Raw genomic sequence first — 24,463 nt, forward strand, 5'->3', positions numbered from 1 at the left:
CATGCAAAATCGCCTGCAACTGCTCGGCCGTGGATACGAGACTATCCCTTGCCTGTCCCCAGTATACTGGAAGGTATATTGCTCTTGAATATGGAGGTTTTCATTATAATATCTACAGTATCTGGTACTGAAAGGTATATTGTGCTTGGAAATGGAGGCTTCCCTTACTGATAATCATTTACACTAACTGGTTCTGCAAGGTATATTGCATATAAATATGAAGGGTCCCTTATCCCCCAGTCATTGGTGTCTGAATACTGGAATAGGGGAAATGACAAGTCATCAACTGATCATTAAAGTGAGAGTAGACTATGATAACCTGGAGGTTATCCCTTGACCTCCAGGGAAGATTTGCCAGTACATTTGCATTTAAACAGGAAACTAAGTGTTTATTACAAAGGAATTGCTACTTCACACACTGTATAGCTAGCCTGAGGAACTCCTTGCCACAGGATGTTACGGCAATTTGCATACATACTTTTAAACAATGCATCAGGAGATCCATTGTGGATCAAATCTGAGATCATTCTAATTCCTTTGGTCAACTCTGTTCAAATCAACACTTAATCAGACAAATGGAGAGCCTCGTTCTGAAGGGCGTCGACACTCATGTGTTTAAATCCATCCAGGTAAGTCATGACCTTGCAAGAGACCAGCCCATAGTAGGTTTCCAGTAACGTGCAGTCTTTGCTGGTACTCATCTCCTCCCATTCTTGGGCCAGCTGGCCATCTCTCAGCACGGACGAGGTGAAAATGAACTTGTAGCAGCATCGGTTGTAGCGGATGTGCCTCTTCCCGGAAAACCGAGAGCTGTGAACGGGCACCACGCCAGCATTCCTTGTACAGATTCCAACGAAGACACCAGGAGGCAGTGAAAGAGGGACCTCCCCGGACGTGACGTAGATCTTCCGAGCCACATCCTGTGAAATGACGAACGCTGTCGCACTGCAGTAGTCGGGGTAAAACTTCTCGGGGTACTTTTGGAGAGGGACAAAGCCGCGACTCCCTGGCTCTCTGTTGGGCATCTCTTGATGGACCACCCTCCCCAGGTAAATGTCCTCGGGGTGAGTTCTTAAGCTCAGCAGGTACTCAACCAAACTGGGGAGGTTAACAAACATCTCCTCGTCGGCTTTGAGAATGAACCTTGCCCTGGGGCAGAAGGTGATGGTCCATTCCACCACCATCGTGGTCTTCAGTGTCTGATTCTCGGGAGAGTCGAGCAAAACTCCTTCAACGAGGTCTCGGTGCTTCTGCCATTCCTTGATGACCTCCAGCTGGGTGGCTTCTGAAGACGGCTTCCCTAATGCGAACAGGACGAGAGTCCTGTAACCGCGGATGTGCGTCAGGTTAGCCCACGTCTCCCGAATCGTGTCACGTCTCGATGAGTTCTCGGGGCTGCTGAAAACGAGAACGAGCAGGAAGATCTCTTCCCTGGAACATGCTTCTGAGCTGGTGAGCACATAACCCTTGGAGATGCCCGTCTTCCGGGGGGACATATCCAGCTTCCGGGCTCTCTCCCTGGCTTCCAGGACCTTCACGTCCGTGTAGGTAGTTGGGAGCGCTCGCAGAAAGTATTCCTCCACCAGATCAGCCCCGAAGAGCAAAATGTGGAAGAGGATGATGTTAAAGAGAATGAAGCACCACTGGCGTGTCCGGAGCCTGCAGAACAGCAGCTGTGGGAGAAGAGAAGAGAGTTGCATGTCTGCTTCCTTTAGTATTTCTGCTGTTCAGCAGTTCCCCACACACACTTGTGACAATCCTTGGCAGGTGGCTTGATCCTCTACTGCCTGTGTGTGTGTGTGTGTGTGTGTGTGTGTGTGTGTGTGTGTGTGAGTGACCGACCAGATCTCCCAGGATGCAGGTCAGTTGTGCCTCTTTCCTACATAATCTCGTACGGTGGCAACATGGAATTGCCCCGAGGGTAAATAACTCCCACAGAGTCACAGGTGCCTCTGAGGGGAAGCTGGTATACAGGAGAAATATAGAACAGTAGGGATCTGCTGCCTAACCCGAAGTAGGGCCGACGACTCTCAGAATTGTGACCCTCAGCAGACCCCACTGTGGCTGGGTTTGATGAGAGTTCAACAAGAGCTGGAGGGTCAGGTTTGCCCATCCCTGGCCGACTCGGACTTCCTGACGGATCCCAGATCCAGTACAAGTTTGGTCCTTGCCTTCAAATCTTTCCACGGCCTCGCACTCCCTTGTCTGTCTGTCCTTACGTCCCTGCCTGTGTGACCTTCACTCCGCTGCTCTCGGCCGTGGTCTCCTCCCTCCAATGACTCTGCCCTTTCTCCCTTGCTGCCCCTTAGGCCTGGAACCCCGTCCCAAAGCACCGTAAACGTCCACTCCTGCTTCCTTCCCTTCCCGCAAAACCCACAAAGCCTTCTCAACAACCCCTTACTCTGTCCCTCACCAACTTTCTCCCTTGCTTCCCCTTCGGCCTGGTGCCTTGTGTCTTCCAGAGCACCTCCAGTGTCTTCTGTGTCTTTCTTCCCGTTCCCTTCTCAAAAAAAACCCTGATCCTTGAAGCTTGGTCACCGTCTCCATGCAACTCAGGCCCAAGGCTATGCAACTGACACACACATTCTTTGTTTCCTCCCACCTCCACCTCTCTGCCTCTCCCATGTTTCCCATGTCCAACTCTTTCTATTTATTCCGTACAAATAGCCCATCTCGGCAAAAAGTTCAGGCAGCGAACAGTTTTAAGGACAACATGCCAGAAATCGACACAACGATCGCAGCAAGGATGAGGGAATATGCGAGTCGCTGATGGCAAGGCAGATCCAGAAAGATCAATCAGCTGGAGAAGAAAAGCCACCCTGAACAAATGGGTCTTCAGGAGGTCTTGGAACAAGATAAATATATGTGGGCTACGTGGATGTCTTGTAGCAGAGAGTTCCACAGATTGGGCACTGCCGTGGAAAAGACACTCTTGCTTTCCCTCCTGATAAATTTCACATAATGGAGGGACACACACTCTCTAACTTGAGAGGGTGGATAGATTCATAAGGAGGAAGCGTATTCCACATAAGGACCTTCGGGCTTTAAAGGTAACCAGTACCTTTGATAGTGAACTCGCAGATTACAGCCTAAATTGATAGGTTCTATTCTCCATCCTCACAGATCACTGCCCCTGCTAGTCACATGTGGCAGAAACTGAACTCTTTCCTATGCACATAACTACTTTGCTGAGTCGGACAGCACAGGCTAATCAAGTTAACTGCTCTTGTACATGGAGGTTCCATTTAGCTATTTTGACGATAACCATCGATAGAACCACCTCTACAGGAACCCTACTGGATCACACCGAAAGGTATATCTAATCTGGCACCTTGTTTCTCCGCAGTAAGCATCCAGGAAGCCGCAGGGCATGGGAAGACAATTGCCTCCCTGCTGCTGTTCCTGGGTGTATTTATTGATAGAATGCTTCTGAACATGGAGGTTCCATGTTATAAACTTTTTGTTTATCATCACTGCAACCTGGTGTATCACAGATCTGCCTTCAGCAAACTCCCGATCGCTGGTGGCAACAGCAAAAGCACAATGAAAAGTGCACAAAATCAATCATGCCATCTTTTTACGATTGTAAAATGGCAATGTTTTGCAACCGTCAATGCATGCAGAAATATGTTTGTACTGTTGGGCCAGGAAAAATAGCCGAAAGCTTACCTGCATGACGTTGGGGAACTGTGTGGGGAATTTCCAACGTCTTTTGGAAGAGCAAGGTGCTGCTTTGGACGTAGCAGTAACACTTCTGTACTGGACCAAGCATTAGCTATGTAGGTTCCTGCAGATAAAGTTACGGCCGCGTCCAGCGTGCTTGATTTTTTTCCACTCAGCTCATTCTTCGAGCAATGTAATTCCAGAGGAGGGATTGGGTTACGTTGGCATCAAAGTGGGGTAATTAGTCTTTTGTGCTTTATTAATTTCTTGAGTTGAAAGAATCCACGGTGCAGAAAAGATATCAATGTATCAGTGACCCTTCTGCTGGCTATAAAAAAGCTGGGGAGGTTCGCTTTGTGCATTTGGATTCCAGATACACTTTCTGGAACAGACATAATTTTTCTTCGTGGGTTTTTTTTTTTTAAATCAAGGATTTGCTTTTGACGAAAGAAACTAGGACTAACGGAATTAACTGACAATGCTTTAAAAAGTCATAAAGTGACAATTCTAGGAAATGTGAGCAAATATTGCAGTGTTGAACTGTTAAAAATTCCTAGTTACCTTGCCCACGAAGAAAGGCTAAAGTGGTCTGGGGCTGTGTCGTTTTTAAAAAGTGGGATTAAATTACAAAAGTAAGCATGCTGTGGGAAAAGTGGGTAGAGAAACGCCACTTTTGGATCATACAAAAATTTGATCAGAACTATAAAAAGAAGGGGATATAAGGCAGAAAGAGGGAAATAACTCTTACACAACATGTAAAATAATTTATGGGTGTCTTGGCCATGGAGTGTGGCAACTTCTCTCTGCATGATTCCCTGTTCTGGCTTGGCCTCATTCCAGTCTGCATCCACTGGGCATGGGCCAGTCTCCTGTGCATTTGCATTGTGTGTGGATGACACCGTCTCTCTTGCTGCGGGGAACGCCTGTCTTTGGCGGAGGCTGCCTGTTGCCTCTCTGAATGAGTTGGTGCTTCTGACTTTCCAGCCAGGGTGAATCACTAGATCAGCGTCTTGTGCAGTAAGAGACTGATCTGTCACTCGGTGTGGAAATACAGTGGAACGGCCTGTCCTCGGAAAAGGTTGTCTGCTGTGTCTCTGCTCCGGCTTTGCTTTCTTCCAGCCAGAAGGCTTCAGTTTTAAAGCTGCTGCTATCGAATAATAGGACACTCAAAACAAAGCAGGGTATGGACCTGATCCAAAAGGTACAAAAAATCAGGAAAAACTGCAATATAGCCCTAGGCTAATAATTTATGACGAAAGATAAGACTATAAATGGGCATTTTAATAAAGGTTAATAATGCTGCCTAAAATTGCTTAAAACTGAGGATTGTTTTTAAAAAGTCAAAATCCATTAAAAGTCCTTATACATATGCTGGTTAGGTACTGAGTTCAAATATTGTAAAAGTCCACAGACATATTATTGATTTTATTTAACATATTTCTATACCGCCCCAAACTTGAGTCAACATAGACACATGTTGACTAGATCATGTGGTCTTGTCATTCCTAGTGAGTTTGAGTCCTAGATCTTTATAAAGTCAGGCGCGTTTCAACTCTCTGTCTTCCTCAGTGATTTTCCATGTATCATTCTCACAAGGGCGTAGTACCACTAGACTCCTTCTGATCCAAATAAATGTTCATGTTTCCATGGTCCCCTTCTCACTTTGTGGCACATGTTTCTTCCATCGAGGGTTGTGCCCTTATTGCAAAAGTTTTAAAAAAATCAAATCATAATGTCACAGATGCTTTGAAAGTGCTGTGTGCAGTGGGTGCAGCAGAGGTCAGTATTTCCTTGCAGGAAGAGAAGGGAAAGGAAAGGAAAGGTGGTGCCATTGTCCACTCGACTCGGGCCGGGTCGAGTCGGTGTCGACTCGTGGCAACCATAGACCCCTGTGGTTGTCTTTGGTAGAACACAGGAGGGGTTTCCCATTGCCTTTCAGCACCTTCCTATATCGCTGCTGCCCAATATAGGAATTTCCCATATTCTGGGAAACACACCAGCAGGGATTGGAACCAACAGCCTCCTGTTCTCTAGGCAGGTTACTTCCCGGCTGTGGGATTAGGTGGCAGGAGGAGGTGTTACCAAATTCGGAGAGGAGTTAAATAAGGCCTCTCTGTTTACCCACCCTGCCCAGGTGCTAAACCAGCAATGTGCTCATGGGATTGTAATCTGCTGGGAAACGTTGTTGTCTAGGGAAGAGTATAGTATCCAACGATCACTCCAGGTGTAGAAATGACTCTGGTCACTGCCTAGATTACATCATGCCGCAGAATGAAGACACAACATTTATTTTAGTGCCAAGACTGAAGGAAGTGTGTGTGTGTGTGGGGGGGGAGGGACGGATCCACGCCCCCCTGCACTCTCACACTCATTCAGCCGAGAGAGAGAACCAACTTAATGGTCCCTTTAAAAAAAAAAAACACAACTCCCCACAAGTAGAAATCTAGCACATCAGGGAGTGGGGCTGGACACCCAGAACCTTCTTCCCTGCTGTGCTATATCTTTCCTTGCAGGTGAAGATTTAGCATTCCCTGCAAGAACGTAGGAAGCTGCCTTATACCGAGTCAGACCATTGGTCCCTCTAGCTCGCCGTTGTCTGCACGGACTGGCAGCAGCTCTCCAAGGTTTCAGGCAGGAGTCTTCCCCCAGCCCTACCAGAAGATGCTGCCAGGGATGGAACCTGGGACCGTCGGTGTGCAAGCTTGCAGCTGTTCTCCCACTGAGCTAAGGGGGATCGCTTGCAGCACTTGCGCGTCTCCCATCCAAATGCAAACCAAGGTGGATCCTGCTTAGCGAAGGGGACCATTCCCGCGTGCTACTGCAAGATCAGCTCTCTTCTCCCGGTGTGCATCGAGCCCAGGCCGTCGAGAGGCGTGCCCGCAGGGACTCCGAGTGACAGCTGCAGTGACGAATTCGCAGCCAACTCCCCTGATTAGGAGCCGGGGGATCGGCCGGCCTGCCAGGAACGCCACGTTCTCGGGGAATGTGGAAGAGATCTCTTTTCCCACAGGTGCAAAGCTCAGGCCTGTGTGAGCCCATGCCTCGGCTCACTGAACTTTCCAGCAGCTGCTCTGAGGCTGCCTGCGTGGCTGACCTCAGCGGCTGCTTCAGCTTCTGGCAGGCCCCCCTTCCATCCCTGGCCGTATAATAAATAACAATAATAAACTTTATTTGTTAGTTAATAAACTTTATTTGTTATCCTCACAACAGAGGATTGAAACATACAATAAAAACACATACCCCATTAAATCATAACAGACGAAAAAGGGGAAAAGAACAAACAAAACACAATACAAAGCAGCTTAAAAACTCATTTTAAAATGACTTAAAAATCAGATCAAATCTGAAAATCAGAACTTAAAAGGCCTGGGTGAACAAAAAGGGTCTTTCTTTACCTAGCGTCCAAAAGAACAAAGTGAGGAAGCCCGGCGAACCTCACTAGGGAGGCTATTCCATACATGGGGTGCCACCACCAAAAAGGCCCCCTCCCTGGTTGTCACCCACCTCACCTCGTTTGGCAGGGGCACCCAGAGGAGGGTCTCCGAAGATCTTAAGCATCTCCAGCACAGGCGGGCAGAGACCCCTGCCTGAAACCTTGGAAGCCGCTGCCAGTCTAGGATGGAGCTCGATGAACCAAGGGTCTGACTCTCGGTACAAGGCAGCTTCTGTGTTTCACAGACTCCATCGTGGAATGGGCCCCTGTTTAGCCCCAAGCCTCATTTAAGTTTCCTCTCGGAACTTGTGTCTCTGTCGCACAACTTCAAACTTTTCACGACGGAACGCTTTTCCACAGGAAAGATTCCCCGCATGCAGAAAGCTAGCATGTCTTGTTGGTAGAGCAGTTAGTTTGGGTTCAGAAGGTTCAATCCCAACATCTCCAGCTAGCACAAGGGAAGACATTCTGCCCGGTAATCTGGAGAGCTGCTGCCTGTTGGTGTGGGCAATATTAAGCTAGATGCACCAAGGGTCTGACTCGGAAAGCAGGCGCATGCATTCAGAAGCGGCATCTGTAGCTCAGCAGTGAAGCATCTGCTTTGCATGCCGATGGCCATAGCTTCAACCCCGCTGGCAGCATCTCTGGGTAGAATTGGGGGGAAGCTGTCTGATGCCCTGGAGAGATGCTGCCGGTCAGTGTAGGCATTACTAAGACAGACGGACCAATGGCCTGACTCAGTAGGAGGCAGCTTCATTTCATTCTAGGTGAGGGTAGTATACTGGAGAGTCAGTTAAGGGAAAAACAAATCAAGCATTGGGCACCTGTCAGTGTAAGGAAGAGCTAAGGAGATGAGGTGATTGCCTGGCTCGGAGAGGTCATTTTCATGCCCTCGCACAACATTAGGCCAGAAGCTCCTTGAGAGCGGCATTTCGGTTGCCATGGTGACGGGATTACGGCCTGGTCAGGTCACCTTCTCGCGGGGAGATTTGCTCCAAATTCAATTATGAGACTTCGGCTCCTTCTCCTCTCTCTGCCCTTGCGTCTATTACTTTGCAGTCTTAAAGTATTTCCTTCCAAGGGACGCTCTGTCTCTGCAGAAGACCTCGTGCATGTTTCCCTCCACGGAAACAGGTCCAGGACGTTTAAAATGACCCTGACTAGGAACATCCAGAAATGTCCGTGTAAACTATTAGGAGCTCCTAAATCTAAAGGGAAGCCACCAAATGGCGCAGTGAGGAGATGACTTGACTAGCAAGCTAGAGGTTGCCGGTTCGAATCCCCGCTGGTGTGTTTCCCAGACTATGGGAAACACCTCTATCGGGCAGCAGCAATATAGGAAGATGCTGGAAGGCATCATCTCATCCTGCGCGGGAGGCGGCAATGGTCAACCCCTCCTGCATTCTACCGAAAGACAACCACAGGGCTCTGTGGGCGCCACGACTCGACGGCACCCTTTACTTTTACTTTACTTTAAATCTCAGTGACTAGCAACATTTTTAACTTAAAATTTTCACTTCCGATGGGATGAGAGAACAACGGAGGAGTCGGTGTTGGGGGCGCGATGACGATTTCAGATACTGAACACCAGTTTCCTGGCTCCTGTTCCCCGTTCACAGCGTTGGCACTGGGTGGCATGTGTGAACGGGTTTTAAATAGTGCCTCCCGCCGGCTCCAGTGCTCTGAGCAGTGTTCTTCGAAGGCGTGTGCATGTGCGCGCGCTCACACGTTTTTTGACATCTGATCAGTCAGTTTGAGATCCCGCTGAGGTCGAAGCAGGAAGGCCCCACTCTGAGTGCACGTGTGTCTTGATCCTGCCGCCCCGAACAAAACTCATTCCGCACACAGATGGGAAAACATGAGAGAATATACTGGTCTGTCCACAAGTTTAGCGGCTGCATTTTGATCCTCGAGTCTTAGAAATCCAGGGATCTCTTGCATGTGCGGAAGAGCCCTGAGTGGTTGACTCTCTTCTTCTGGAAGCTCCAGGAGACAGCTGGGTTGGTTTCTCTTGCCAAGTTATTATTATTTTTTTTTTGTTACCTTTTAAAGGGAAAGGAAGTTGTGTTTCTTTTAAGTACAGAAAAAGCTGCTCTGTGCTAAGTAGGAAGTGTTGGGGGACGCAGATCTCCAGGAATAGATTCAGTCTGGGGTTGCCAATTCTAGGAACGTAGGAGGCTGCCATATACCGAGTCAGACCATCGGTCCATCTAGCTCAGGATTGTCTACACAGACTGGCAGCGGCTTCTCCAAGGCTGCAGGCAGGAGTCTCTCCCAACCCTATCTTGGAGATGCTGCCAGGGAGGGAACTTAGAATCTTTTGTATGCAAGCAACAGAGACTGACTGTGTTATATGTGTGTGTGTGTGTGTGTGTGTGTGTAGTGTGTGTGGGGGGAGGAGGTGGGGGGTGGGGGGGATAGAGTGAGTGAGTGTGTGTGTGAGTGAGTGAGTGAGTGTGTGTGTGTGTGTGTGTGAGAGAGAGAGAATTTGTTGTAAGTCTCTGAATTCATATGAATATTGCAAATATTTATATACTGTTTTTCAATAAAAGTTCCCAAAGTGGCTTCCATAGATATAAATAAAAAGATAAAATGGCTCCCTGTCACCAAAGGGCTCACAACTATCGAAAAAAGAAACATAAAACAGCCACCAGCAACAGCCACTGGAGGGATGCTGTCTTGGGGCTGGATAGGGCCAGTTGCTCTCCCCCTGTTAAATACCAGAGAATCGCCACTTTAAAAAGGTGCCTCCTTGCTCACTTAGTAGGGGATAATATTTTTTAAAATTAAAATATTTTAGATCAAGATCTGGATGCGGCAAGTGTGTCCAGATGGTCTTGATGGCCTCTAACCAGTTGGCCACCGGGCTCCAAGCTGGAGGAGATCTCTCTTGCTCTCCGCTGGGGATATCGGGTGTCTTGTTATGCTGAGAAGCCCTGCGGTCTGGGATGGAACAATGGCCTGAGTGGAATTTCCCAGGCCTGTGGCCTCCTGCACCGAGCAATGTCTGGCATTCCTATTTTTGGTTTCCGAGTGTTCATATAAGCCTGTCGCTTCGCGTCCAAATTAGACGGGTGGTCAGCCTCTCTTCGCTGGACATCGTTGGCGTGTGAGGATGGGCATCTATGAAGAAAGAGGGTGAGTCAAAGGAATGGGTTCAATCTTTTTTCAGACTGGAGGGGCACTTCTCCCCTCTCCTACTGGAGATGCAAGCATGATGTGTGTCTGGAGAAGGAGAAATTATTGTGCATGTGTTATGTGTTATGTGCATGTGTTACTTAGAGGTGCACATAGGTAATTTTGGAATAAGGCGAAACCAGCCTTAAAGCGTCTAAATGCCATGAACAATGAGGGCAAATGAGGCTCATGGGGCAGGTAGTTCCACAGCCTGGGGGCCACACCCGAAAAGGCCTTATTCCATGCCTCGCGCCCATGGCCCACAGAAGGGACAGCGGTTAATTCCTGAGACCACATCTATGCCCTAGCTTTTGTGTGGTGGTGCCTTTTCCTTCCCAGTGGGATTTCCAGGGTTGGCAGAATGCAAAGGGGGCTCCCCGATCATGCATGATTGGAAGAGATGGCCCTTCAGGTATCCTGGAGGATATTTATTCCCGAGATCTGTATTTTTTATTCTTCCTTTCCTTCCTCTAAGGAACTCTTCAGTGGTGTGCAGAGTCCCATCCTATTTCATTCCCAAACCACTCTGTGGGATAGATTAGGCTGGCAGCCAGCAACTGTTTCAGTAAGTCTTGTGGCCGAGTGGGAATTTCAACCAGGATCCACTGGGTGAACTGGTTCAACTGCCACTCTCTAACCACTATGCCACTTCAAAAGGCCACTGTCTGAGGAGGTTTGTGGGTGAGGAGCAGACAAATAAACGCTGCTTGAGCCAACAATTTGTCATTTTGTCCTGTTGGCCTACCTAAAAAAAAAAAAAGCTCTCGCTACCAACAAACGGTCTTCAGGGTGCCACAGGATTCTTGTTTGCTGCAACAGAACGCCACAATGACTCCTTTTAAAATGCCTTTAAATAGTGGGCTGCTTCCTAAATCTCTCCTGCTGCTCTTGACCCGTGAAGACGCCATCCACAGCTGCTTTTAAAATATCCTTGCATTCTTCTTGGGGTCGGGATGGATCGGGCCGTTTATTTAAGGTCTCCTGCAATGACTGAGTCTTGCATGGCATTCCCCTTGCAAGTCCTTTTGCTGTCCTGCCTCTAAATGTCTCCGGGATGGAAGCACAGTTTGCTTGTTGGTTTTGGAAGCTGAGAATATTCCTGGCGACTTTATAAAAGGGGGGAATCTTTTACCACGGCAGGGAACGGGTGGAACCCAAGAGGAGACCCTTTAGCCAGAGAACCAGATATGCAACTACTCCGAGTGGAAAGCAAGTGGAGCTACTTTATGCCAGTAAGTAACTTCTTTTCTTTGAAACTGTAACCCAGATGTGGAAGCAGCAAGCACCGATACGATACGATAGCAAGGACCAATCTACCCTAGAGCACTGATACGAATACCCTAGAGCGTACGATACGATAGCCACCCCGGTACAATATGATACCCACTCCGATATGGTACGATACCCTAGAGCACTGATACGATACGATAGCAAGGACTGATCTCCCGGTCTACCCTATACGATAGCAAGGACCGATACGATAGCAAGGACCTCTCCAGCCTAGGGTTAAGTAGCCTTCTCATAGGGTTGCCAACTCGATCTGAAGCTCTTCCTGAAGATGCTTTTTCCTCACTATCTTTACCAATATTTTTCACATGATGAAGACATAAAATCTCCAATATTGCTTTCAAAAGTCATCTTGGGGGGTTGATGCTGATTCCGTGAGACGACAGGCCCAATCCTGGAGAGTTTGCTGTCCTAGACCCTCGAAACATCACCTGACCATCAATTTATATTTTAAGTGAGCTATTGAGCTACATATCACCCTGCCCTCAATGCCTATTTTAAGCGAGGGCCAACGTCCACTAGCCAGCCCTCAATGTCCATTTTAAGTCAGAATCCGCCGCTATTTATTTGTTATATTTGTATACTGCTCCAAACCGAAGTCTCTGGGTGGCTTACAACAATATGAAATCATTAAAATAGCAATCAAAACATTAAAAACAGTTTTAAAACATCTTCACATATAGAAATCTAGTTAAAAAGCTTCAGCAGGGAGCCCATTCCAAAGCTTCAGGATGGCAACAGAGAAGGCCGGATCCAGATTAGCAACCAAACAGGCCAGTGGCAATGATCTTAATGGGCGGTGGGTCTCGTAACGAAGGAGTTTTAGGGCTTTATGGGTTATAACCTTCATATTTCGCTCGGAAACACATTGGTAGTGTAGTTCTTTTAATTAAAGGTGTAATATGGTCTCCTTGAGATGATCTGGAGACCAACCTGGCTACCATTTCCTGCACCAGCTGCAGTTTCTGGACTGTGTACAAGGGCAGCCCCACACAGAGCGCATTGCAGTAGTCAAGTCTGGAGGTTACCAGCATACATTCCACTGTTTTAAGGACATCTCTCGCTGACACTTTTGTGGGCCAAGGGGTTCATTTTGTTGTGTAAGGAGAGCGGTTCTTGCCTTGCTAGATATAGATGTGACTCTGTAAAAATAGGATCTAGTGGACTAGCATCCATTCTAACATGTCTCGTAAATGGCTTTTAACTGTGCTCAGGAAGAAACGGCTCTTTCCTCATCTTGTGATCCAAGTCAGTTCACTTAGTCAAGGGACAAGGTTGTGTTGCTGTCGAAACAGGTGGCGGTGATGGGGAGAAGGTGTGATTTATCCATGCCGATCTGTAAACACCAATTAAAAATTGGAACTTGCTGTGGTGAAATCTGTGCCTGGCTGCAGATTGAGTTTGAATCCGGGTCTCCTCTTACGAGGTTTCCCAGTGCTCTAGGTGGGATCTGGGCACTCGATGTATCCTTGAAACCTAACATGAAGATTTGATGGAATATTTAAGAAAAACGAGAGAGAGAAACCAAGCAGAACCTTTATCTAACTCAACCAAACGCAAAGCCCATTCCTCTCTCTCTCTCTCTCTATATATATATATATTCCTCTCTCTCTCTCTCTCTCTCTCTCTCTCTCTCTCTCTTTCATTTTAAGCTCGCAATTTCACCTTTGCACAGCTAATTACAATTCTCTTTATTTCTCTTCTTGGAAACTCTCAGCTCATTTATTGCCGAATACCAGCAAGGAATATCATACCAGCTTCCAAAGTATTTATATCATAGGGATATACAAAGCTCCCTTCTACTGAGTCAGACCCTTGCTCCATCCAGTTCAGTATTGTCCTACTCTGACTGGCAGCAGCTCTCCAAGGTTCCAGGCAGGGGTCTTTCCCAACCCTCTCTGGAGATGCTGTCAGAAATTGAACCTGGGACCTTCTGCATGCAAAGCGGGCACTATGTCACTGAGGAATAGCCATAAATCCTTCCACATCGGCTGTAATATCACTCTCCTTGCAGCTATTGAGGTTCTGAAAGCTTGTCTGTGAATCCACACTGGAGATGGCTCCTAAAATATAAAGGACTTAAATGCGAATGCATAATCTTTTTTCTTCTTCTTTAAAGTCCCAGTTGTCTCACTTGTGCAGCATGGGTTGAGATATGTCTGCCCTTAATCCAGTTTTGTGGCCAATTCAGGATTCCTCCCAACCCTAGTTTAAATGGGTGCTCTTCCCTGCCCAGTTTATTTTGGCAGAGGGAGCCTTTTCTCCTAATGACTGGAGCTCAGAAAGCCCCCAGGTGATGGGAAGACAAGTTGCCAGTGCTGGTTGGCAGGCTGTCAGTCCCCAGAGAAGAGTTCACACTTGTTTCTAGAAATAGAGCCATTAATGAGGAAATCTATGACTGCTGTTAAAGAGAGGTTTTTCCGTGAGTGGGGGACCGGACGGGAAACTTTTCAGACCGCTGCTCAACAATTCAAGTCCCAAGAACTCCGAGACAAATATCTATATTCCGCTTTTCAACCAAAGTTCCCCGAGCGGTTTATAAAGATATAATTAAATTAAATAATTAAATAAAATTAAATAATTCAACGAAACTCGATTAAACTAAACTCGATTAAACATGACACCCCGTCTCCAAAGGGCTCACGAGCGAAAAAAGAAACAGCAGGTCATCCCACTGGATGGGATGCTGTGCTGGGGATGGAGTCCCCCCAACCCTAACAAGCAAGCAGCCCCAACTTCGGACGTGAAGCTCTTTCCACGGCAGATAATTTGACAGGGCTAATCTCTTCCTCTTCCCCCTGTTCGTAGTTGGCGGATTAAGTCCCGGTGGCAGCGTCTGTGGCGTGGAGTGTTACAACCCCCTGGACCACGAGTGGAAAGTGCTCGGATCCGTCTCGAGGCGTCGGTGCGGCGTCGGAGTGGCCCCCCTGGACGGCTCCATCTACGTGGTGGGCGGCCATGATGGCGTGGTGTGCCTCAGCACGGTGGAAAGGTACCTCCGTGATCACGGGATTCACTGCCGGGGTGCTTTAAGAGAGTCAGTGGGGGTGGGCAGACCGCCAGAAATGTGACAGGAAGCCAATGACTAACTTCCTGTGGGGGCCGGTTCTATTGCCATTTCAAGCTTCTAGTCCTCAAGAGCAACAGAGAGCAGCAAACCCACCCTTTCTATACTGCAGGCCTTCAGAGATGTGAAGACCACTATCCTATTTCCCCTGAGTCTTCTCTTCGGGTTAAACATGCCTTTCTACTGCTCCCGTCCCTCATTAGACTTGGCGGCCCGCCTCTGAACCCATTCCAGTTTCTTTTCATGTCAGCCTAGAAAATCTCACGGTGTTGTTCCATCCTGCTCTTCAGTTCCCTGGGGAGAGAATTAGAGTCTGCTTCGTTCAGAAACGTTTACCTTTCCGAGGAAAGAAGATGGGAGGTTTATGGCATTTTTAGGACACCTATTTTATTTCTAAATTTATACACTCTGAGCATCAGGAAATGAGCAAGCTCCCAGTCTGTGCTAGTCTCTCTCCCCCCACTCTCACAAGAATTATCAGGTTTCCCAAAGCAAGTGAGGAGAGCTGGTCTGGTTGGAGCCAGCATGACTTGTTCCCTTAGCTAAGCAGGGTCCACCCTGGTTTGCATATGAAAGGGAGACTAGAAGTGTGAGCATGGGAAGATATTCCCCTCGGGATGGAGCCGCTCTGGGAAGAGCAGAAGGTGCCAAGTTCCCTCCCTGGCAGCATCCCCAAGATAGGGCTGAGAGAGACTCCTGCCTGCAACCTTGGAGAAGCCGCTGCCAGTCTGTGAAGACAATACTGGGCTAGATAGACCAAGGGTCTGACTCAGTATATGGTAGCTTGCTCTGTTCCTAAGCTTGAAGAAGCTGCTGCCAGTCTGTGTAGACAGTACTGAGCTAGATGGACTGACTCTGTATGTGGCAGCTTCCTATGTTCCTAAGCGGCATGCACTGTTCAGAAGACAAAACTGTTTCCTTGAATTCCAGAAATCCAATTGAATGGAGCATGGCTAGTCGTAACTAGGAGCCACCAGCTATCAACACCCATTTAAGTAAGCAACTCTGGCTACCAAGTGAAACAAAAGCCCACAGAAAAGGTCATAGAAATATGCTGTGCACTGAGTCAGGCTATTGGCCCATCTAGCTTAGGATTGTCTCTACACTGACTGGCAGCAGCTCTCCAAGGCTTCAGGCAGGACTCAGCCCTACTCAAAGACGCCGCCATTGGTCTGTCTAGCTCAATATTGTCTCCACGGACCGGCAGCATCTCTCCGGGGTTTCAGGCAGGAGTGTTCCCCAGTTCAACCTGGAGATGCTGCCAGGGAGTGAACCTGGGACCTTCTGCACGCAAAACAGATGCTCTAGCCCAAGAGGAAAATTGGAGAGGCACCTATCTCTCAGCCGAGAAAGAGGTCTTTGGAAACGGCAGCTGCGTCTTTTATGCAAGCGCTGAGTTCTTAGAATTTGGCAGCTCTGAATCATCCCGCCTGGACTCCTCAATCAGAAACACGAGACGGGGTTGTTGAAGGCCCGCAAAATAGCAAAGCCCGTTGCAGGAGGATACAAATAGATGTGAGTTTTCAGAAGCAGGGGGTTTGGAGACATAAATATCTGCCTTGACGTTAGCAGTGGAGCAAGCCCGGGCATCTTCTGGTGTTTAAAATCCTGTGTTGAGCTGGTGCGGAAAAACGAATGGAATGTCGGAGTCGGGCCGCCAGCCCCCTGAGCGTGTCCTGACGCTCGCTGGGTAATCTTGGGCCAACCTTACCTAACTTGCAGACTGCTGAGCAGAAAGGGCGGGGAACCCCTTTACACTCTCCCGGCTGCTTTGGATTCCAGTGCTGAGAAATATTTCCTTAAATCAGTGCTTGTGTCAACAAGAAGACGTCAGCGGAGACCCACTGCATCCAACCTCATGCCCATTTAAATCTGGGACGCTTTTCCATCAGCCAAATGTTTCCAAATGACGCCCACAATGGCTCTCCTCCATTGGATATCCCCAGCACCTGTTGTTCAAAGGTAGACTGCCTCAGGAACTGGAGGTTCCATTCAGCCGATCATGGCCAATAGCCATTGGTCGGCCGGGCATTTGTCTCATCCCCCCCTTGTGGCTATCAGCACGTCCTTGTGCCGGTGAGTTCTGCAGGTCAGTTCTGTCCTGGGAGAAGGAGCCATCCCCCCCATTTTCATAAGAAGTGGCCTTATGCAGATGGCTCGCCTTGACCAATAGCGTATTTCCAATTCAGCTCTTCGGAGACTTGGGCAGAAATCCAACAGGTGCCACCTGGGCTGGCACAGAGCTGCATCCGTGGGCAGCGCCACACCTGCTGGATTTCTGCCACTCTGGCAGCCACTGAACCTCTCCTGGCAGGCTGCTCTGGATAGCATAGCCTGGGAGCGGGGCCTGTCCCAAGCTCCCAAAGCTGGGGAATAATAAATATCACAGTCAGATGTCCTTACAATGTTGTCGGAAATGGGTTAAAAACAGCCCCTTGGTGTCCCCAAAGCCTGCTGAGCACCTGATCCTTCATGGAGCTATTTTATAAGCTCTTCCCGGGGTGTCTCTTATGAGTTTGGCGTCCCGGACCAGTAAGGATCGGCTCGACATGTTCTGCCTCCTGTTCATTCCCATCAGATTTGCGGTTGTGCCCGGCTGGGCATCGGTCCACCCTCCTTGCTAGGACGTCTCTCCGTCCACGCGGCTCATCGGGAGGGCACAAGACCCCTCTCCGGGGATTAGAGACATCTCTCCGCTACCCGGAGGGCCCGCTTTCTTCCCCATCCCGGAGGGTTGAACACGATCTCCTGACAACATCGAAACCCAGCTTCGCACTTGCTTGGGGACGCAAGATTAGCTCCCGGCATGGGGCATTGACGCCCGAAAATATCTGCCCTGAGCAATCTGTGAGAACCCAGCCTCTCGTTAGAGAAACGAGGCCAGGTTTGCCAGGCCTCGGAGACACCTTTCGGTCTCTTCCGGCTGATTCAGAGCGAGTCTGCTAAATCATCGCTTTCCCCACCCTTTCTGCTGTGATTGGGTTGGGTCTTCTGCGGCCGGATCCTGCATGGCTCAAAGTCCTCTATGGTCTCTGCTGTGATAGGGTCTTCTTCAGTGGACGGATGCTCCATAGCACCAAGTCCTCTCTGGTTCCTGCTGCAATTAGGGACTGAATCTGCCGGGTTCGACTTCCCCTATCTCCCCCCAGTTAACTGTCCCTGATGTGCGGGGCAGCATCCAGGCTAGCGAGTCACGACGCAGCAGCCCTGAAAACCGGTCATGACTAACTCCCGCCGACTTCAGTGCGGCTGCGGAGATGCGGGTTCAGATCCTCCTTTGGATACGGAGCTTGGAGGACGAACCTTGGAAGAACCTCCCTCTTTCTCGGCCTGTCCTCCCCGCAGAGGGTTGTTGTGAGGGGGAAACTGGAGGAGGAGATATGGCGTCCCGAGCTCCTCGAAGGATACCATAACCCCTCCGCCATTTCTTCCCCACAACAACCCTGTGGGGTAGGGCAGGCTGAGAAAGATAGGTGTGTGCGTGTGTAAGTCTCTTTGGAAGATTATGCCTGGTGCCCTTTGCTAAGCAGGGTCCACCCTGGTTTGCATTTGGATGGGAGACTCCATGTGTGAGCACTGGAAGATCTTCACCTTAGGGGAGGTGACCGGTCTGGGAAGAGCATCTTCATGCTTGTATGCAGAAGGTCCCAAGTGCCCTCCCTGGCAGCATCTCCAAGACAGGGCTGGGAGAGACTCCTGCCTGCAACCTGGGAGGAGCCGCTGCCAGTCTGTGCAGACAACCACTGAGCGAGATAGACCAAGGGTCTGACTCGGTAGGCAGCAGCTTCCAGTTCTTATGACTCCGTTTATAATCCATGCATCCCCGTGGATGCCACAAGAGGCCCATGGGTAGAACTTTCAGGTAGACTGCGCTATAACGTCTCGATGTCCAAGAGGCTCCCTCGGGTCCCGTTAGCACGTCTGTGACCCCCACGCCCTCTGATTGATAGCTCTGACAATGGCTTTAGAGCTGTATTTCTCGCTAGGGATGGCTCCGAGTTCCCGGTTCATCCCGAGGAAGGGCTTGGAATCCGGTCGCTAAATAGACATGCTGAGCGGAGAGAGCAGGCCTGAGTCAGAAATGTGTCGTGTCGTATTTCCAGCCCCGGTGAGCTCACGGCGGCCTGTCGCCCTCCCAAAAGAGACCGCTCGGCTGAAAAGCGAGCCCAGCGGCCCGTGATGTAAGCCGCGGAGGTTAGCTGGGGTGTAATTCTGAGCGGTGACCTCAGCTTCGTGGCTTTACATGGGGCGTGTGGGGTTTGCCGGCCTTGGTGGCTTCTCACCCCGGAGCTGCGTTCATTTGCCTTGTCTGGAAGGGGATCAGGGCCATGGCTTAGGGGCAGAGGATCTGCTCTGCGCGCAGGAAATCCCAGCTTCGATCCCTGGCCGCATCTCCCTTTAGGGCTGAGAAAGACGGCTGTCTAAAACCGCAGAGAGCTGCTGCCTGTCAGTGCGGGCAGTACTGAGCCTGGAGGGGCTGCTGCCAGTCAGAGTCGACAAGATTGAACCAATAGGGGGGAAGATGAGGCCATAGCTCAGGAGCAGAGCACCTGCTTTGCTTGCTGGAGGTCCCCAGTTACGTCCCTGGTGGCATTTCCAGGTAGGGCTGGGGAACAGGTCCTGGGGTGCTGCTGCCAGTCTGTGTGGATGGTACTGGCCCTGGAGAGCTGCTGCCAGTCAGTGTTTTTTGTTTGCATTTATTTATTTAAAAATATTTCTACCCTGCCCAAAACTTGCATCTCTGGGCGGTTTACGGTTAGGGTTAGTGTAGACTAGGGGTGTGAAACTGCGGCCCACCAGTTGTTGGCTGACAACTCACGTCATCCCCAGTCACAGTGGCCAGTAGCCAAGGAGATGAACTGGTCTTGTGGTGGCAAGCACGACTTTCTCCCTTTGCTAAGCAGGGTCCACCCTGGTTTGCATTTGAATGGGAGACTCCATGTGGGAGCACTGTGCAATCTTCCCCTTAGGGGCTGCTCGGGGAAGAGCATCTGCATGCAGAAGGTCTCCCAATTCCCTCCCTGGCAGCATCTCCAAGATAAGGCTGAGGGAGACTCCTGGCTGTAACCTGGGAGAAGCCGCTGCCAGTCTGGGTAGGCAATACTGAGCGAGATGGACCAAGGGTCTGACTCAGTATATGGCAGCTGCCTATGTCCCTATGAGTTGTAACCCAACAGCCACTGGCGGGGGGCGGCACAGTTTGACACCCCTGGTGTGGAGGATGCTGCTGAGCTAGTATTAAGCTAATAAGGCTAATAGGCTAATAATAATAGGCTAATAATAATAAATAGGCTAATAAGGCGGCTTCCTCTGTCTGCTGTTCAAGGTACGAACCCGGCGCCAATGAGTGGAAGCGAGACGTGGCCCCACTCAGTGAACCCAAAGAAGGCGTGGCCGTGGCCGCACTGGGAGGCTACCTGTACTGCGTCGGGGGCTATGACGGACTGCTGTGTCTCAGCACCACGGAGAGGTAAGTCCTGTCCAACGGATGCATGTTTTGGTGTCTGCCCTACGAGGAAAGAGGGAAGAATTGGGAGCCTTTTAGTTCAGGAAAAAACGGGGTCTTTGTATGGGGAGGGGAGGGGTGGGTCTGTCTTGCTTTGCACGCAGGAGGTCCCAGGACCAACCCCTCTCCGCATCAGCAGGGCGCTTTCCCGATTACAGGCAACAACAGCTGTAAAATGATCGAATTGAAAACAGAATTGAAGGGAGTTGCAGAAAGCCGCCAGCAGGGGGAGCAGGTTTTTTTCCTAGTGGCACAAAAACACTACAACGGGGGAATACAGTGATTTATTTGCACCACCCATGCAACATTCTAGGGCCGTGACGCAGCAATATAAGACCCAGAAGGTGGCATCGGAAATGTGAATCGCACCTTGCTGAAAGCGCGAGGACTGCGATGTCGAAACACGGGTCGTTGGGAAGCACCCTTAGCGGACACGTAGCGACACTGTTGTAGTGTCCAATCTGGAAAGCGGCCAGGTCGGCCTCGGAGAGGCCCGGGCCAGCAGCCCTTTGGGGAGCTGCTGCCGGTCAGTGTAGACAGTCCTGAGCTAGGTAGAGCAATGGCCGGACTCAGTAGACGGCAGCTTCCTGTGTTTGAAAGACAGACACTTTCCAGGCAGAGCCTGTAGCTCAGAGGTAGAGCACCAGATTTGCAGGCAGAGGGTCCCAGGTTCAGTCCTTGGGAGCCTTTCTAGGAGCGTTCCAATACATAAATTAACGGGCCAATCTCAGCGTTCCTGCTTGCTGACCATGGCACACGTGCCTCTAGGTACGACCCTCTGCTAAACAGATGGCGCAAGATGGCACCCATGAATTGCCGACGGAGGGGCCTTGGCCTGGCCGTGCTGGACGGTTACCTGTACGCCGTCGGTGGATCTGATGGCCGTTCTCCACTATATTCAGGTAACGGGCCCGGCAGCAGGGGTGGTCTGGTCTCGGAATCTCTGGGGCAAAAAGGATTTCCTCCTTCTCTGAATTTCTGCTGCTGAATAGACGTTTCTTCTAACTCGGTATGCCTCTTTTCCTGCTTGACTTGCCTGGAATTGGCACCCCAGAATCCTCCTCTCTCTCTCTCTCTCTCTCTCTCTCTCTCTCTCTCTCTCTCCTTTTTGAGTCCCTCTTTACAATCTAGCTTTCCTATGAAGCCTTTTTGGCTTCAGGGCCCCTTTTGTTGGTTTGGTGGCTGAGATGCCAAGTGGCTGTCACTTTCAGAAAGCAGTGTCCGGGTCGGACAGACACGTCCTGGCATGGCTTCTCTGGTTTACATCTCTCTCACACACACACACACACCACACACAAACTGCTACGAGTCACCAAAGGGAAAACATCCAGCTATGTTGTAGCTTTCCTTCGCCTCCGCAGAAAAAAAATGTGCAGGTACATTGTCGTTTCCCCCACTTCTCCTGTGCTGGACCTGTTGAATTTTGGCCCAACAGTTACTATATAGGGGGCATGATGGGGGGGGAGCACTGAGCCTTGTAGTGATGCATGTGCCACAGGGGACTGATCCAAACCAGTGCAGACAACATTGGTTGTGTAGTGTCCAGCTATGAAACTCTCGTGTCCTGGAAGGTGGAGAAACCCTCTTGAGAAAATACTCCAATGTTCCTGGGAGAAGCCTTGAGATCCCTCTTCGGATTTCAGCATCTCCTTGGGAGAAACCCTGAAATCCTCTTTCAGGATTCATTTTGGAGAAACTTCGGTCCCAACCCTTTGGACCTGAAAGCGGAGTCACAGTCAGGTATGACCCCTGGGGAACTGAACTCTTATCACTTTTGTCTATAGCAGGGCTGCTCAACTCTGGCCCTCCTGCAGATGTTGGCCTACAACTCCCATAATCCCTGGCTATTGGCCACTGTGGCTGGGGATTATGGGAGTTGTAGTCCAGAAACAGCTGTGGGGGTGGGGGAGTTGAGCAGGCCTGGTCTATAGTGATCCATTGCGTTGATCCGTCACTTCCTGATGGAGTTCTGTTTGCACAAGAAGTGAGGTTCTGGGTTAGATGCCTCTTTTCCTTCCTACCATAGTGGAGCGTTACGACCCTCTGGAAGACAGGTGGACCCCCTGCCCGCCCTTGCGGACCTCTCGAGAGAACCTGGGCTGTGCTACCTTTCAAGGGAAGATCTATGCCGTCGGCGGGCGAGATGACCTCACGGAGCTTTGCAGCGTTGAGCGATTCGACCCACTTGCCAATGAATGGTCTCCCGTGATGCCCATGAAGTCAAAGAGGAGCAAGGTATCGAATCAGCCGGAGGCTAGGAATCTGCTGAATACTGAGTCAGACACTCAGTCCTTCGAGCTCAGCATTGCCAACACTGACTGGCAGCAGCTCTCCCAAGGTTTCAGGCAGGGGTTTTTCCCAGCCCTACCTGGAGATGCTGCCGGGGATTGAATGGATGAATAGTCTGACTCACTAGAAGGTGGCTTCCGATATACTCTTCCTTTGCTGCCTATTCTTGATTCAAAAACTAGAGAGCTCTTTGTTTTACAAGGGTTGTGGGCACAGCTCAGTGGCAAAGCGCCTGCTGTTCATGCCAAAGGTCCCAGGTTCAATCCCTGGCAGCATTTCCAGGTAGGGTGGGGAAAAGCCCCTCTTGAAATCCTGGAGAGCAACGCTGCCAGTCTGTGTTGACAAGACTGCGATAGAGAGACCAATGGCCTGACTCGGGAGGCAGCTTCACAGGTTCTTCAACGTAGGTGAATCTTTTTCATCTTTCTTAACCGTAGGTGAATCTCGCTGTTGCTCATGGCCGCCTCCTAGCCGTTGGGGGATACGACGGCATCGTCCACGTGACCACAGTTGAAGCGTTTGACGTGGAGCTCAACATGTGGAGGTGGGTTGGTGTCTTCTTCTATTTCAATCTGGCTTGGCTTCCTTTTGTGGCACCCTGTTCAACAGCCACGTAACGTGGCATTGCCTGCAACTGCTTGCCCTTCTGAATTTAAAATTGGCAGCACACGCAGTCAGCCTTACGCTGGGGAAGAGCTTCCTTTTAGACTGTGCAAGGGGCGAGAATCCACCTTTAGGGGAGTCCTCCCCTGCTGCTGGTTGGGTCTCCGATCTGAGGGTGCCCATGGGTTGGCAGGAAAGAGAGGTGTGCGGGTACCCTCCGCGTCTCTGGGAGGGAGGGCAGGATGCCTCCTTGACTCAAGGAGGCAACCGTGGCCGCTTTTGAAGAAGCCTGCCTCGGATCTCTGCGACCTCGGCCATCATCAGCCTGCCTCCAATCTTCCGTGGCAGGGCAAGGGGACTGAGAGGGTGGTGGCCTCTCCGCTCCAGGCGGTCTTGGAGGAAACTGATCATCTGGACCCATTTCGAACTGGCTTTGGGGTGGAGACTGCCTTGGTCGGCCTGCGGGATGATCTCCATTTGGGAATTGACAGGGGTGTTGTCTCTTGGATAGCAGCACCCTTCCTGAAGCTAATTCCATCACCTCTCTTCCCTTCTTGTAGGCGCTTTGGCAACACGCAGACCCGGCACCCGGGCGGAGGCGTCGCTGCGGTCAAAACGGCCCCCTCCGGCCTGGAAACGTCTCTGTGGCTCCGGAGCAGATGATGCCTCCCCCTGACCCCAAAATCAATTCTGGACTCTGGTTTGGTGGGGCGATTTATCTAGGGCTGGGCAAACACAGGCTATGTGGAAAGCTCCCTCCTTCTCCCCATTCCTTGCTCACTGCCCTTTGTGATCACAGCACCCTTGATGATAGGGTGCTTATTTGGAGGGGGGAAAACTGACTTGGCAGGAAAGGTAATGTATATTGCATATTGGCTTTGCCACTGTCGTATTAAATGAAACGTAGTCCTCCTTCCCACCCATTCCTTGCCACCGAGTTTCATTATCGCCACCCGCTTGTCTGTTAACTACTTTCTGAGTCTCTGAACATTCCGCTCCAGTTAGTTACACTGGGGCAGTTTGGGGTGGTGGGTTTTTTTGTTTTGCCTCCTTCGGTTTTTTCCTTCAGAACCTTCAGCAGCCCTGAGTCTGCTGGTTCCTCCCTCTTGTCCATAGGTGCTCTGGGTATCTATCCATCTAGAGAATAACATTTCCAGCTCTTTTGAAGATAGCTAAAAGATAGTACAGCTAGACTAAAACGGGGCCTCCACCAAGGCAGGGAGCCAGGAGGGATGCTATATGAACAATCTCTTAGAGGAACAGAGGAAGATTCAACACGGGAACATGGTTTCTGGCAGCAACCGCATACCTTCTATATTTACGCATTACGGTTACGCATCGATACAGTGGCATGCATCGGCTCACGGGTTGCAGGAAACATCACTCAGTCCTTGCCACCCTCACAGGCTTTATTTCCTGGCTCTGCAGCCCCCTTCAA

At 50.1% G+C, this 24,463-nt stretch overlaps 2 protein-coding genes across 2 annotated transcripts; one reads left to right on the plus strand and one right to left on the minus strand.

Moving 5' to 3' along the window:
* Positions 1-466: 466 nt before the first annotated feature.
* B3GALT9 (beta-1,3-galactosyltransferase 9) lies at positions 467-3,957 on the minus strand. Its single transcript, XM_053282388.1, has 2 exons — positions 3,670-3,957; positions 467-1,673 (listed from the first exon to the last, which is right to left on the minus strand). Exons 1-2 carry the CDS (start codon positions 3,673-3,675, stop codon positions 564-566), a joined length of 1,116 nt encoding a protein of 371 aa, XP_053138363.1. The 5' UTR covers positions 3,676-3,957; the 3' UTR covers positions 467-563.
* A 5,557-nt stretch (positions 3,958-9,514) lies between these two features.
* LOC128338768 (kelch-like protein 20) lies at positions 9,515-23,946 on the plus strand. The gene is made up of 8 exons (XM_053281657.1): positions 9,515-10,234; positions 11,414-11,505; positions 14,369-14,552; positions 19,954-20,097; positions 20,902-21,035; positions 22,160-22,368; positions 22,860-22,966; positions 23,586-23,946. Exons 1-8 carry the CDS (start codon positions 10,212-10,214, stop codon positions 23,686-23,688), a joined length of 996 nt encoding a protein of 331 aa, XP_053137632.1. The 5' UTR covers positions 9,515-10,211; the 3' UTR covers positions 23,689-23,946.
* Positions 23,947-24,463: the final 517 nt, after the last annotated feature.

This window comes from Hemicordylus capensis, chromosome 17 (genome assembly GCF_027244095.1).
Source record: "Hemicordylus capensis ecotype Gifberg chromosome 17, rHemCap1.1.pri, whole genome shotgun sequence".
In the NCBI taxonomy this organism is placed as follows: Eukaryota; Metazoa; Chordata; class Lepidosauria; order Squamata; family Cordylidae; genus Hemicordylus; species Hemicordylus capensis.

Bases quoted from the DNA above. Each gene is read 5' to 3' on its own strand.
- LOC128338768 (XM_053281657.1), top strand. From the start codon at position 10,212: ATGGGCATCTATGAAGAAAGAGG. The intron at 21,036-22,159 runs GTAACGGGCCCG...TTCCTACCATAG, and splicing joins CCGTTCTCCACTATATTCAG to TGGAGCGTTACGACCCTCTG. The intron at 22,369-22,859 runs GTATCGAATCAG...TCTTAACCGTAG, and splicing joins TGAAGTCAAAGAGGAGCAAG to GTGAATCTCGCTGTTGCTCA.